Raw genomic sequence first — 16250 nt, forward strand, 5'->3', positions numbered from 1 at the left:
TTATGAAAGGTGGAAGGAAGGCAAATTGATTACCAGCATGATTAAAAGGTGAGGTGAAAGAGGCTATTTAGCCAAAAAAAATCCTTCAAAAATTGGAAGGATCCATCTGAAGAAAATAGGAAAAAGCATAAGCATTGTAAAGTTAAGTGTAAAACACTGATAACGCAGGCCAAGAGAGAATTTGAGATGAAGTTGGCTGTAGAGGTAAAAACTCATAATAAAAACTTTAAAAAATATATCTGAAGCAAGAAACCTGTGAGGGAGTTGATTGGACCATTAAATGACAGAGAGATTAAAGGAGCTTTTAGGGAAGATAAGGCCATTGCAGAAAGACTAAATTAATTCTTTGCTTCTGTGTTTACTAAATGAGGATGTTGGGGGGATACCAGTTCTGGAGATGATTTTCAAGGGTGATGAGTCAAATGAACTGAACTAAATCACTGTGAACCAGGAAGATGTAGTAGCAAATCACCTGGACTGGATGTATGCACCCCAGGGTTCTGAAGGAACTAAAACATGAAATTTCAGATCTATTAGTTAAAATTTGTAACCTATCATTAACTTCACCATTGTACCTGAAGACTGGAGAGTGGCCAGTGTAAACCCAATATTTAAAAAGGACTCCAGTGGCGATCTCGGAAACTATAGACCAGTGAGCCGGGAAAAATAGTGGAAATTATTCTAAAAATCAAAATCACAGAGCATATAAAAGACAATGGAACACAGTCAGCATGGATTACCCAAGGGAGGTTTTGCCTCACAAATCTGCTTCATTTTTTTGAAGGGGTTAATAAATATGTGGATAAAGGTGAACTGGTAGATGTTGTGTATTTGGATTTTCAGAAGGCATTTGACAAAGACCCTCATGAGAGGCTTCTAAGAAAACTAAAAAGTCATGAGATAGGAGGCAGTGTCCTTTCGTGGATTACAAACTGGTTAAAAGACAGGAAACAGAGAGTAGGATTAAATGGTCAATTTTCACAGGGGAAAAGGGTCAACAGTGGAGTGTCTCAGGGATCTGTACTTGGACCGCTGTTTTTCAATATATATATTAATGATCTGGAAAGGAATACGATGAGTGAGGTTATCAAATTTGCAGATGATACAAAATTATTCAGAGTAGTTAAATCACAAGCAGATTGTGATAAATTGCAAGAGGACTTTGTGAGTTTGGAAGATTGGGCATCCAAATGACAGATGAAATTTAATGTGGAGAAGGGCAAGGTGATGCATATAGGGAAAACTATCCTATGCTGTAGTTACACAATGTTAGGTTCCATATTAGGAGGTACTACCCAGGAAAAAGATCTAAGTATCATATTGGATAATACATTGAAATCGTCGGTTCAGTCAAAAAAGCAAACAGAATGATAGGAATTATTAGGAAAGGAATAGTGAATAAAACAGAAAATGTTATAATGCCTCTGTATCGCTCCATGGTAAGACCGCACCTTGAATACTGTGTACAATTCTGGTCGCCACATCTCAAGAAAGATATAGTTGCAGTGGAGAAGGTACAAAGAAGGGCAACCAAAATGATAAAGGGGATGGAACAGCTCTCCTATGAAGAAAAGCTAAAGAGGTTAGGGCTGTTCAGCTTGGAGCAGAGATGGCTGAGGGGGGATATGATAGAGGTCTTTAAAATCATGAGAGGTCTAGAATGGGTAAATGTGAATCGGTTATTTACTCTTTCAGATAATAGAAGGACTAGGGGCACTTTAAGAAGTTAGCAAGTAGCACATTTAAAACTAATCGGAGAAAATTATTTTTCACTCAACACAAAATTAAGCTCTGGAATTTGTTGCCAGAGGAAGTGGTTAGTGCAGTTAGTGTAGCTGGGTTTAAAAAACATTTGGATAAGTTCTTGGAGGAGAAGTCCATTAACTGCTATTAATCAAATTGAGTTAGGGAATAGCCACTGCTATTACTGGCTTCAGTAGCATGGGATCTACTTAGTGTTTGGGTACTTGGCAGGTACTTGTAGCCTGGATTGGCCTCTGTTGGAAACAGGATGCTGGGCTTGATGGACTCTTGGTTTGACCCAGTATGGCAATTTCTTATGTTCTTATTTCCTCCTATCTCATGACTTTTTGTTTTTTCACAGGAGTCTCATGAGGGACTTTGTTAAACCCCTACTGAAAATCCAAATGCATTACATCTTCCAGCTCATCTTTATCCACATTTATTCACCCCTTCAAAAAAACCAAACACATAGATTTGTGAGGCAAGACTTGCCTTGTGTAAATCCATGCTGCTGTGTCCCATTCAAGCATGCCTTTCTATATGTTCTGTGATTTTTCCCAGCTGTGAAGTCAGGCTCATGGGTCTTCTTATGAAAAGACAGACCTAGAGTTAGGGGTGAATGAGTCTCCAAAGATTCCAATTGGATTGTTTTTATTTTTGAAGATATTTTTCCATGTTTATCCAAAGGGAGAATTCCCCATATTTTACTAGCCCTGAATTCTCTTACCGCTTATCCACAGCCTCCTTGGACTCCATGTGAATCAAGTGATCTTTCATTTCTTGGTGAGAAATGGGGCAGCTTTCTGGCACATCGAAAGGAGAGATCTCCTCCCTGGTGCTCTCATCCTTGACTTCAGAAGCAAAGACTTTCTCTGCAAAGGACCGGATTTCCTCATCTCCTTCTGAAGAGAAAAGTGTACCATTATTAAATTGTCAGCTTGCTGAGCAAGAAGCATTAAGGGGAAGTAACACAAAAGCTCGGGTCTTTATGCTACAGCCTTACTTTCTTTATCTTCTACAGATCATGGACTATGCAACACTTTCTACAAAGCCATCAATAACAGGACCTGAACTCTCATTCCCAAGTTTAAATTTTCAATCCTGATTCTGTATTTACATTTCCTTTTCATTTATTGGGACTGTCAGTTCATTAATTGGGAATCAAAGTAGGTCTGATACCCCTCATTGATGTTCATCAAAGGGCAACAGACATGTTGAGATCTTGAACTAAAGTTCATAATCAATTTAAACATCCATATTTGTCTCTTCCTTGTCCACAAACCAAAAAAAATCTTGTAAAAATGTATTATGGCAAATTAAAGAAAATTGCATAAAAGCTGATTTTGCTATGAATCTAATGCCGCAATGCTACATAAACCAGCAACCCATTTTCCATTGATGGTCCCTCAAGGAAATTTTACATTGAAATGGGTTTTTGGTCCAATTTTTATCCTGTATGTTCCTTACAAACAAAGATATTATCCCCTACAAATGTCCATGGATGCAATATGCAAAAAAATATATGGACTGCCTCCAGAAAAACCTGGCTGAACAGCATGCACAGCTCATTGCCCCTCACTGGGCTTGGATTCAGAATGAAAAGCAATAACGGAGCTTACTCCAGCTGCCTACATTGTAGAGAAGTGTCGAGCTCTTTGCTTGATTTAGAACCAGTCCTGAAAGCATCTGCAGGGCATGTACCATAGAGAAGGGAAGAGTTGGCCAACAGGTTCCGTTTCATATGAGATGGAACTGAGCCAGTCCTAATTCTACCCCATTGCATGTAGGGATGCAATTCTATCTTTATGGTTAGAGAAACTGGAATTACAGGTGTCCTAGATGCAATGGGGTGAAACCAGCCTTGGCTCAGACTGTCCCTCATGACATGAAGCTTGTTGGCAAGCCTGTGCAGAGGTGAGGACAGCAGTAAGAAGGATTAAGCACTAATGAAATAAGACCATTGAATGCATTAGTGCAGGGGTCCACCAACTTTGTCCTCAAGGGCCACAGCTCAGTCGGATTTTTAGGATTTCCCCAATGAATATGGATGAGATCTATTTGCATATACTGTCTTCATTATATATGGATATTCATTGGGGAAATCCTAAAAACATGACTTGAGTTGCAGCCCTCAAGGACCTGCATTAGTTGATAGAACATTGATGAACAGTGCCAGCAATCTAATGGTGGAAATTGATAGAACAAAATACAAGCTCATTTAATAATCAAGACTGGTTTGTGGGGGTAGAGGCAAGCAGGGCAATTGCCTGGGGCCCCAGTGGAGAAACTGAGTGATATCACTGAGGTAGAACTTTATTGGGCTTGGTCCTTCGTTTCTACCTTGGGTCACAGTGTGTCTGACGCTAGCTCTATTGATCATGTTGAATAGCAGGGTTGCTGCCTCGCTTCATTTGGAGTGGAGTAGGCTGGTGGTTATCACAGCAGGCTGAGAACCAGGGAAACCAGGGTTCAAATCCTGCTGATGCTTGTGACCTTGTGCAAGTCACAATGGAGCAGAACCAGGACCAGCTCCATCTGTTTGGCTTACTTGGAGGTGAGGTGGCCAAACCCTCTGAAGAAGAGAAATGACAATTAGTGAGTGATTTATTTGGGTAAACCTGCTTGGGCAGAGACAGAGGGTCATGTGGATATAAATCGATTTGCCAAGTGGTAAACGGTTGGAGAAAGAGGGAGGGAAGGAGGAAGAATTTTCTTAAAAATGCCCTGAGAATGGGAAGGACCCAATTCAATAACAGGTGCGGGGGTGCCCGAAGCCCACCCTCACCTTATCCCACAGCTTCTGTTAAGTAAATGTATGCAATGTGAATGAGGTTACCAAGCCCGCTCTGGGTCATCAGGGACTTAGGCTGAGCCAGGCCCCATCACAGTTGTGCATTTTCTTAGAGAAATTGCAACTCAAGTGCAGGAGATGCAATATAGGAAAAATCAGGACTGGCTCAGCATGTGCCAGATTAGCTCTAGCCCCTTGATAACTATTGGTAACCTGCCACAACTATTTTGAGAGCATTTCATTAGAAAAGACTTTTTTTTTTTTTTTTTATTACTGGTGACAGAATAGAATAAAGCTACACAGGTTCCATTAGAGTGAACACGAGGAATCAGTGCTTTGTTAATGCAATGTTGTTTCATTAAGTGCAAGTTTCAAATAGGGGAATGTGCAGGGGAAATCTATTCATTTTGTTTGGTTTTTTTTCAGACTAGAACTTTAGGATACTTAAGAGCTGCCTCTGATGTAGGTGCGACTATGCTGAAATGCTGCAGCGTTGGTTAAAGTCTTGGCATTAGACATCAGCAATCCTGTGAACAGAATTCTCCTCCCAGTCCATTATGAATTAGCTGGGGCTCAATGTTCCTTGTAAGATTGTTTGCTGAGAAGCAGCACAAGCTAAGTGTTTTTAATTGCAATTACATGAAACTAATATTTTGGACTTCATGATCAGAGAATCTTTTCAATAAGACTGTTAAAATTGATACATGATTATAAAATTGGTGCTATTTAGCCAAATATGCTGGCAGACTCACACCATGGCTGACAGCAGACAATAAGAGCTTTTTGAAGTGTTACTTTTGCGGGAAATAAGTGCTCAGTTTGTCCCGTTTCTTATTTTGGGTGGATTTTGGAGCTACACAAATTGTTTAAAGTTGCTAGGGTTGTGTTTGTAATAGGAAGCAATTGCACATTATAACTGAAAACCTTGGTGGCATTGTTTTAACATGACATGGGGGAGGGCTCTTCTGCAAATAATCACTTTTCCCCTTTAATCCATTCTGTATGACCCACTAAAGAAACAGTCCCTAAACATATCTTACTGACCCAACAGCCAGTCAGTTTTCAGGATATCTACAATTAATATGTATGAGTCTTCCCTGAAGGTAAATATATCTTATACATATTCATAGTGGATTATCCTGAAAACCCAACAACTGGAATGTCATTCGGCCAGGTTTTGGAACAAAGGTGGCATATAAATATATCATAGGCCCTCTGACACCTGTGACAATAAACAAGCCATTACCACCACCACCAAAGAGCAATTTGAATATCACTTCCCAACCCCTATTTCCAAGAGGCTCCTAGCACTGATGGAAAGAAATGTAGCACCTGAAGAAAGGCCCAATTGTTTCAAACAAATAATCCCTGACGTTACAGTAAAAAGTGCTTATAGATCTGAAATCCATGGTTTGTAAATATAATATTTAAGAAATGGTCTGTTCTTGAAACAAAATGAGAGTGCACTATGAACAGAGCCCCCGGTTTCCTGTGGCAGATTTTTCTAGTTTCTGCAGCAACTGTTTGGAAAATTTACTTAGATTCACACCTTGACTATCCAAAAATATCAAAATTTTATCAAACCATTTTTTAACAATATTTAAGTTATATACAAATACAAAATTTACAAAGTGCAAAAATCAACTATCAAGTAAAGACATATGTTACAAACATTTAACTGTGAAATGTCACGTTTGTTGTGAATTGAAATATAGTGCAACCATCATTTTTATGCTTTCTGAGTGTATGAGCTTATGCATGCTAAAAATGTCCCCAGTATCAGAAAGATGTGTGCACATGGTAACAAACACAAAAAGGGGTAGAATTTGAAATTTGTCAGTAGTGTAAGTCATCAAGGCTTCTATGAAATATAATTAATGCTGACACCAGCGGCTGCAGACTTACAAAAATCACATCCAAGTCTTTCAGGGTGGTGTATGGTTGACTACATGTGCAGGTGCAAGAACCTTTAGATGAAGATGAAATTCCTCTAAAGTGCTATCACTCCATCTACGAATGTTACCAAAATCATCTTTGAGGGATCAAACAATCTTGAGCATTTTCTCTGTCCACTCCAACTTCCCTTCCATCTCCTCCTATTTACTTCAGGACAGGAGGAGGAGGGGGAGGGGGAGAGGGACAGGCAAAACAACTGAAGGAGAGAATTCCCTGCAGATTGTTTGTGAGAGGAGGGGCTGAGAGAGTCCAGACAGACTGATTAAGCTTTCTGGAATTTCAGTTTCTAGAGCAGGTTGTCAATTATGCAGCAACAAGCAAATTAAGCGGTTTCTTTCACGATCAATCACAGGAGCCTAGGGGCAATTACTAGGGAATAATCCTATACCACTCCCTTCTTATGCCATGTCTGCTTAGCCCTGCTTCCTTTTCCATCGCTCTCTGTACACATCTGGTTGGGCTGTAGTTATATGCCCCCTCTAAGAAGGATGGCGCGAGCTTGAGGGTGTCCCCTCGTCATCATGTCCCTATCTAGTCTCTGGCTTAGGGCTGCCCAAACTCAGTCCCAACCAGTCAGGTTTTCAGGATTTTTATAATGTTCATGCATGAGATGGAAGGCAGTGCATGCAAATCTAGTATTTTATTTATTTAAGGGTTTTTTATATACTGCAGCACATTTGGAACATCACCTCTGTTTACAGTGGAATATAATGCAGCAACATGCTTTACAATGAAACAAAAAACATACAACAACAATGTTTGAAATATAAAAGTTAAATATACAGCAATGTTTGAAAATACATGGTAACTGTGTTCAAATGAGGTAACTGTAATAAGCATAACAAAAACATTAGTTAATCATTACAAATCATCATTTAAGGTCTAAATAAGTGTTTGTAAGACATCATTTAAGGTCTAACCTGGGTAATGCATGTAGCGGAGGTTCGAAAGGACTTATACTAAAGACAAACAAAAACAACAGGATAACAGTGCAATAACGGGAGGATAAAGGGGGGGAAGGGATTAGAAATTTGATTGGGGATGATGGGTGCAAGAGAACAGACTAGCGAGTAGTCATGAGTCAGGGAGGGGGTCGAGATGGGATGTTGTCAGTAGGTCGGATGAGCAAAATCAGTCATGGGTATGCTTATTTGAACAGCCAAGTTTTGAGGTTTTGCTTGAATTTCTTGTGGCAGGATTCCTGACGTAGATTGGCGGGCATTTAGTTTGCAAATAGTTTCCATGCATATTCATTGTAGAAGCCTGAAAACCCAACCAGGACTGAGTTTGGGCAGCCCTGTCTGGATTATACCCACCCCTCCCCCAACTTTACTCTGCATCACCATCCAAGTGTGTAAGCACCTACCTGGAGTTTTTGCCTTTGTACTGGACATCTCTGCCACTGTGTCCCAGTGTAAGAAGCCCAAGTAATAGTGGCCTGGAGGAGTAAGGGAAACTGTAAAACAGCCTGCCTCGACCTTGCTACTTTATCCACTCCGCTGCTGTAACATGATAGTCCATCTTTAAAAGGATATGTGGCACTCAGATAAGGAACTATTTACAGTCACAGTCACAGCCACATACACAGTGCCAGTAAAGCAAATGATGCTAAAAACGCAGACCTAACTGTGCTGGACGCAGACTGCTTTCATATTTGAGGAAGACGTCTTCCAGCAAAGGCCTCTCTATCAAGATCAAAAAGTGCTAACAGCATATAACTGCCTTTCTGGGGCCTATCCAGAGCGCTGCAGTGCTCCTTGAAGGTGGGTTTTCCTGATCCCCGAAGCTGCCTGTTTTAGATCCAAACAGGTAAGGTAAGGTAGTCCTGCTGGCCAGACCCATGTGAAAGAAAAGCTAAATAAGATGGAAGTTTAGTTTTCTGATGAATCAGCTTGGGGAAAATAAATCTTCACTTTCATCCTAAGCTGATGGAGAAAGAGGCAGGGGGTGTTTGGGAAAGGAAGATAGGAGTGAGATGATATCCCAGACTAGGGCACCTGTTGGCTATTAAAGGGATGCTTCCAGAGGCAGCAGAGCAGAACTAGAAAGCTGGATGAAAGCATGCAGTGCTTTTGTAAAAATGTGAGAGAGCCTTCTAATTTCATACTTAAGATGCACTGAATGGTTCTAGTGGGGTAGACAGTTCTGGTCCTCGAGTGCTGCAAGCTGGTCAGGCTTTTAAGATAACCACACAACATATTTACATGCGCTGCTTCCACTACATGCCAGTGCAGCTCATGCCTATTCATTGTGGCTTACTGGCACCCAAGAACCAGAGCTGCTGCCCCTTGTCCTAAGGCAGTGGTTCCCATACCCATACTGGAGGACCCCCCAACCAGCTGGGTTTTCAAGATATCCACAGTGAATATGCATGAGATAGATTTACATATACTGGATCTCCAATCTATACAAACTGATGTCATGCATATTCATCGTGGCTATCCTGGATATTCTACTGGCTGTAGGGTCACCAGGTCAGGTAGGGTCACCAGAGATACAGGTCCTACAGATGCAATGTGGCAAAAAAAGGAAAAGTGGGTCTTACCTGCTAATTTTCACTCCTGTAGCACCACGGATCAGGCCAGACTCCTGGGTTTATACATCCCTGCCAGCAGATGGAGACAGAGAAAGTTTTATCAACACGAGGTGCCTCCTGCAGTCTCTCAGTATTGACCTGTACCCAAGCCCAAAAATAGAAAGCAAAACCCACTAACATTCTCTGAATGAACAGAGGACGAATGAACAGGAATGAAAATTAGCAGATAAGAACCAATTTTCATTTCCCTGTACGGTATGTACCCAGATCTGTCCAGACTCCTGGGATGTACCAAAGCTTCCCTAGATGGGGTAGGACTGAGTCCCACTCGAGCACTTTCACCAAAGCCTCTGGAGACTGGACATCTAAACGGTAATGCCTGGCGAAAGTGTGTAATGACTTCCAAGTAACTGCCTTGCAGATCTCTTGCAGCAAAACTTGCTGACACTCGGCCCAGGAGGCCGCCTGGGAATGGGTAGAACGCACCCTTAGCCTCTCCGGGATAGGACGACCCTGACCGATGTACGTAGAGCTAACTGCCTCTTTCGATCACCTTGCAATCATAGTTCTTGACGCTTTATGCTCCTTTTTTGCACCACTCCAAAGCACAAAAAGATGATCTGACCAAGCGGAAGCCATTTGTGACCTTCAGGTACTGTAGCAATGCATGCTTCATGTCCAAATGAGCAACTCTCTCACCTGAGGCACTGAAGGATCCACAGTTGGAAAGAACGGGAGCTCCACTGACTGATTTAAATGGAACAATGACACCACCTTTGGCAGAAAGGTAGGAACCGTTCAAGGAAATGCCCAAATCTGAAAATCTCAGAAAGGGCTCCCTACAAGACAAGGCCTGAAACTCCAAGATCCGCCAAACCAAACAAATCGCCACTAAGAAAACCATCTTCAAAGTGAGATCCTTCATAGTCACTAGTCTCAGAGGTTCAAATGGGGCTGCACACATGCTCTTAAGGACTATGTTAAGGCTCCAGGAGGGACAAGGTTTCCGAACTAGAGAACACAAATGTTTTGCTCCCCAGAGAACTATATCCGGATGGGTTGCTAAGGAAAAGCCTTGAATCTTACATCAAAGACAGCCTAGGGCCACTACCTGAACCCTAAGTGAATTAAAGGATAAACCTTTTACCAAACAGTCTTGCAGAAAAGGGAGAATATGAACCATGGAGGCTAGCATAGGATCTATTCCTTGCTCCGTGAACCAAGCCTCAAAAACTCTCCATACCCTCACATATGCTGAGGAGATGGAAGTCTTCCTAGACTGTAAGAGTAGCGATGATCCATTCTGAGTAACCTTTCTCTCTCAAACGCCAAGCCCCTAGACAAAAGTGAGCCGCCTGATCGGAAAACATAGGACCTTGATGCAGGAGATTCGGCAGATGAGCTAGCCACACTAGAGCACCCACTGCTAGGTTGATTAAGTCTGCAAACCAAGGATGCCTCGGCCACTCTGGTGCCACGAGGATCACATCGCCCGGATGAACCTCTATGCGTCTCAAGACCTTATCCACCGGTGGCCAAGGTAGAAGTAAGACGTCTTCTAGAACCACGGGAATGAAGGGATCCAGCTCCTTACTGTGGAACAGCCATATCACTTTGGGATCATCGCCTTCCACTGCTGGGCTTTTGGCCAGTGTCTGATCCGGATCCTGGTCCACGAAACCAGGATCCAACCCAGATAGGCCCTGCACCCGTGGATCCCCCACCTCTGAAGCATCAGAGGAGGTGTCCACGGTGGTAGTTTGTGCTGAGGCCCCTGGGACCTGCCGGACCCTCGAGGTCCTGGCCCTCTTCACCGGTCTTGAGCAGGCCGAAGGCCCCTGCACAGCTTTAGCTTTCCTGGCCTTATAAACTTTATGTAATAGGAGAACAAATTCAGATGAGAAGGAAGAAAAAGAATCTGAATCCCCCTGGCAATCATCCTTGCCAGCTGCATGATTCCCCTCAGCCTCCTGACCTCTCCCGGAGGCCTTAACCACAGGGGCCAACAGGGGACGGAAATACCCCCTCCCCCTCTGTGGCTCACAAGGCAACTGAGAATGTGGACAAAATGGCCCCGCTGAGCATGGGAATGGCAAAAGGGCCATCTACTGGCTGCCTCGCTAAAGAGGGCCTCCCAGGCTCACGGTGCCTGGCTGAAGCAGCTTTCGCTCTCCCTGAGGTGTCCTGTCCTTGGGAGATGCACAGAGATCAGCGGCGCGAGTCTCCACAAACAAAGCAGCACAACCTGCGCAGCATGGAAACACGGCGCCGAGCCGCAACAAAGCAAAGCAACTCCAGAGGAATGGGAAACTAAAGCAGAGCTGCCCGATCGCCTGCGATGAGAGAGTCGGGGCAAAGCTTGCCATCCCACAGCAACCCCCTTCTTTTTCTTTTAAACAAAAAACTTTAAGCAAAACTTTAAATAGGGAATCAAAGAAAATTAACACTTCCCTTGAAAGAAGACCAGCAGCAGGCTCAGGGTGCGGGAACAGGAACTGCCAAGCTTTCTACCCTGTCTGGCGACAAAGGACCGAGCAACCAAGGGTCCCCAACCCCCTGGGAGGCAAGCAAAACTGGTGTTTGAGGTTTCTTTTTAATCCCAGACTGCAGGTTTTGCACCATCTAGCATCTGCTGGAGACAGAGAAATACTGAGGGAGTGCAGGTGGCACCTCGAGTTATGTACAGTGTCAGTGAAACTTTCTCTGTCTCCATCTGCTGGAGACAGAGAAATACTGAGGGAGTGCAGGTGGCACCTCGAGTTATGTACAGTGTCAGTGAAACTTTCTCTGTCTCCATCTGCTGGAGGGGAGGCAAAGCCCAGTACAGGGAACAGGACTGTATCAACCTGTTCCCTAATTTTATTTTATTTTTTTTTAATTCTTTATTTTCAAATTTTCATACATGGCCAAAACAAATTGACATTCTTGCAATATTGAACAAACTATTTAAAACAAAGTTTCAGTGATACATTATCAATTTAAGCAATCCGTTCATATGGGGACTGTTAATTATATATTAACTAAAACTCAGGAAATATTACCAGATAATATAAATATCCACATTAATTTCCTATTCTCCTTCAACACTTGAACTAAGAGGAAATAACTGGGAGGATTTCTCTATTCTGTAAGAAACTCTCCAATTGCTCAGGATCAAAAAGTAAGTATCTTGCAGAACCCAACCTTATTAAGCATTTACATGGGAACTGTAGTTGAAATATCACTCCAATATTTAGGACGCGCTGTCTCATTAACAAAAATGTTTTCCTTCTCAATTGAGAGCTTTTAGCCAAGTCAGGAAATAAAGCCAATTTCTGGCCATAAAACATTTTCTCGGTCCATATTTTATGTTCCAAGGCAAACACAACTACTACTGTAGCTCTACCCACAATTTCATTCTGTGATTCTTGGAAAAATTCAGACAGGTTTTCTAATGGAGGTGGTTGTATAGGAATATCACTCTGATTTTCTACCACTCTAGAGGTAATATAATAAGCTTTTGTTATTGGGGGTATTGTATCCTGTGCTATTTTTAAAACCTATAAATAAAATTTCCTGATCATTTCTATAGGAGACATAGTTAGAGATTTTGGAAAATTTAAAATTCTCAGATTTAACCTCTGAATTATTTTCCAAAGACTCCAATCTAGGATTATTAACCTCTAGTCCCTTCATCAGAGCCAAATCACATTTTTCAAGTTTTTCACATTGTTTTTCCATTTTAACAATAGATTCTGCATTACTTTTAATCTTAATATCATGCTCGATAACCTTGGGTTGCAGTACTTTTACATTTTTGGAAATACCCTCAATTTTTAAACCTATTGAAATCTCTAAACTTTTAATGGCAGTCCAAAGTGTTTCTAGAGTAATCTGTTTTGGGATCTCAGGCAATCTTGAGATACTCTCAGATGATATCACTGCCACAGAATTATCTTCCGCCGACAAAGCCTGGGATCTTATATCTGCTGGATTCCCCATCAAAGAAGAGCCTAAAGGGACATTACTTATTTGCCCCCGGTTCTCTCGTAATCCTGCATGCAAGGCAGAGTCCAAAGTTGGAAGTGAGTGGACTTTGGGGCTGAGGGAGATGGAATTCCCTGAAGTCGAGGGTAAAGGCAGCCCTCTACTTATTTCACTTTCCCTAATGGAGTACTGGTATCGGAAGGTTGCAAAAACCCAACTATAGTCTGTTGGGACATCGAAAGAGGTGGTACTGAGGGAATTGATGGGTAAACTCTCACTGTTCCCTTCCTCTTCTTCCCCATAGACTAATTGGATTTTGCTGATATAAGAGAGAGATGAGAGATGATCACTTACTTTGGGTAGTGGAAAGTCCATACACCTCGTCGAGATGTAATGTTGGGGGCAAAGCCGCGTGCGGCTTCGGCGCCGCGCCACAGTGGAGCCGATTTTAAGGGCCCAGCTGTCTCACCCAGATGACGTCTGGATTCTGGCCACTCCCCGGCTGCAGCTCCGGAGATTTGCTCAGCCTGAGCACTCCCAGAAGGCACCGGTCTCTCCTCTCTCTCTCCAGTCCCGCCCTGTTCCCTAATTTTAAATCAAAGTCAGATTTTTTTTTTTTAATTAACATAAGACTGCCATACTGGATGAGACCAAGGGTCCATCCAAAACCCAGGATCCTGCTTCCAAGAGTGGCCAATCCAGGTCACAAGTATAAACAGTGGATTTCCCCACATCCCCTTTAATAATGGTTTATGGATTTTTCCTCCAGGGACTTGTCCAACCTTCTTTCTTGTTTTTGTGATGTGCCCCTTATGAGGTTTTTTTTTGTTTTGGTTTTTTTTTACACTCTTTTTTTTTAAATTACAACCATAATTGAGGAAATACAATGAAACTGGAAAATGTACAGATAAACATAAAACAAACCCCTAGAAAAGCGTATCCATCAATTTAACTTTTTCAAGTATCTGTTTCAGTGATTTGAGTTTTCTTAAACAATAGTTTGGAGGCTTGTTCCTCTGCCATCACTGAAACTCCCTCCCTAAAGGGGGGGCCCTCCTCAGCACAAAAGGTTGGGGGCCAATCCTTCCCCTCATATGCACCCTCAATGCTTCTCCTGGGCTGGGAGGGGGTGCCAAAAGTAGTTGCAGCCAATCTTCCCGGGATTGGAGCGCAGCCACATCCACGGTCCTACCAGTCCTGATGAGTGGGGAATCTGAACCTGGATCCCCAGATGTGACAACAACTCAATTACACAGCCAATGGAAAACCATGTGTGTAACTGAGGAAAAGGCTTTAGAACAAAATGCACAGCTGGATGAACCCATCGATCAGAAAAACCTCCACATTGTCTTGTACTAAATTAGTGTTAAAAAAAACATTCCCACTCCACACACTCCGCTTTCTCGACTCATGAAAAAACGCTTATCGAGCAAAGGCCGAAGCCACTTTCATCAATGCAAATTCACAGTTTGCAAATTCCAATCCACAGGCGTCGTACAATAAATTGATGTTAAATGTGTTTTTCGTACTAAAAAACTCACAACCTGTCGCACTCATCAGCAGCGCATTTTGACAGGTGGGCGAATGGCTGTTTTCTGAAGTCTTTTCCTCCATTACCAGACATTTTATAAAATATTAAACGCTTTTTCCAGCATTAGTTTCATTGGATGTGCAATTGATTTGTGAGAGATTTTTTTTGTAGTATTTATCTTCCTCACGTTCTCCCCATATGTGAGCCGTAGGGCTGCTCCTTGCACATTAACTTCTGGTACTGAAACAGGTTCAAGAACATTTTCTGGGCCCTGGCGAGTGATAATTAAAGAGGTATCAGAAAACATACTCCCTTTGTTAGGTAAAGCTCTCATTTGAGCACAGTAAATAATTCAGCTCTTCTCTGGGAATCATTGCTGTCGAGCTGGCTGACCATCTTCCACCGCTATGGCTTGGCCCTGCTATCCTGTCCTATAAATATGCAATCATAGTTCAAGCACTCTCAATGAAAGGTCAGGCTCACTGCAATCAGATCCAAGAAGCTCAGCCTAGGCAAGAAATCAGATTCACTCGCCGGTGACCTGGCTTTTTTTTTTTTTCCAGTATGAGAATGTGATTACTAGCTCTGAAGTGGCTGTCAGTGCATCAATTTACTGCAGCTACTACAACTTACACCACCATTTCCCAGCCTTTTTATACCCAAGGTGCACCACCAGCCTTCACAGAGCCGGAAAGGACTTCTTTTGTTGCTGGATTTGTTCCTTCCATCAATAGCCCTGAACTTCCCCCTCCCCCATCTGAATACTTCCTTTGATACTGGGAGATGATGTCTAAGTCACATTTGAGGGTTAGCCATAGCCCCAGCACATTTTCAGCCATGGGGACGCAATCTGGCCCCGTCCCTGGGCAAAATAGAGTTGCAGCTTGGGGCCCCTCTCTCTCTCTCCTTCAGTTGCTTTCTACTTCACTTTGTCCACTTTCAGCTGTCTTACAATGGGCACATTGACCACCTGTCTCCACTCGCCCTGCAGGTGCTCCCCCCATCCTATGTCTATAGGGGGAAAAGGTTCATAAACCAGGCTCAGAGATAGGTTAAGAATGGGGCAGACCTACAATCTATGCCAGCATCCACTGGACTCAGAATCAGGCTGTGATTTCTGGTGGCATCAGCCAGAAAATAATAAAAACATGAAAAACGTGGCCACAATAACCCCTCAAGTTCCTCACGCCACAGGAATACTCATTCCATTTCCTATGTATGTTTAAAAAAAAAAAAAAAAAAGCCTTCTGAATTAATAAGGCACACACCAAAGCAGTTCTAAATTGCAAGGATATTTATTAAACGATGTGTTACAGGGATCATTTATGATGATCCCTGTAACACAGCGGCTTTATGTCCATCCCTGTCTCACCTTACATGGGCGATTCAGAGCCCAGGGGCAGCCAGGTAGCCTCCCTCCTGAGAAGTCATAAAACCAGTACAGAAAAACACCTCAGGTGCCAAGGGCTAGCAGGAGGGCAGATTCATAATTCTTACAACTGTTTCCCCCTAGATGGTTTGTGTGTAAAGAAAAAAATGCAAATTCGAATTACATTTTGACCATGTTCAAGGCAGCAGGTAGATGGGATATTTGGTTACGTGCTTGACCTCCTCACCTTTAACAGCATGTGGCGCTGGCAGTATACCAGAATATCCAGATGATGGGTACAAGAACAAAACATTTGTTGCAGGAAACCCCCAAACTTTCTCCTAGTTTGCCCCAGCAG

General features: G+C 42.6%; 1 protein-coding gene and 1 long non-coding RNA gene across 2 annotated transcripts in view; one reads left to right on the top strand and one right to left on the bottom strand.

Moving 5' to 3' along the window:
* Positions 1-6188, top strand: part of LOC115074199 — a 41821-nt gene extending 35633 nt beyond the window's left edge. Inside the window, exon 3 of the long non-coding RNA XR_003852209.1 lies at positions 4961-6188. This is a non-coding gene — a long non-coding RNA (uncharacterized LOC115074199). The remainder of the gene's footprint in view (positions 1-4960) is intronic.
* The window catches only part of AMPD1 (adenosine monophosphate deaminase 1), a 44358-nt gene extending 36353 nt beyond the window's left edge, over positions 1-8005 (bottom strand). The window contains exons 1-2 of the mRNA XM_029573446.1: positions 7857-8005; positions 2471-2645 (exon numbers count right to left, since the gene is read on the bottom strand). Coding sequence (XP_029429306.1) covers positions 2471-2645; positions 7857-7884 — 203 coding nt within the window. The 5' untranslated portion in view covers positions 7885-8005. The remainder of the gene's footprint in view (positions 1-2470; positions 2646-7856) is intronic.
* Positions 8006-16250: the final 8245 nt, after the last annotated feature.

The sequence above is a fragment of the Rhinatrema bivittatum genome, chromosome 12, assembly GCF_901001135.1.
Source record: "Rhinatrema bivittatum chromosome 12, aRhiBiv1.1, whole genome shotgun sequence".
NCBI classification, from domain to species: Eukaryota; Metazoa; Chordata; class Amphibia; order Gymnophiona; family Rhinatrematidae; genus Rhinatrema; species Rhinatrema bivittatum.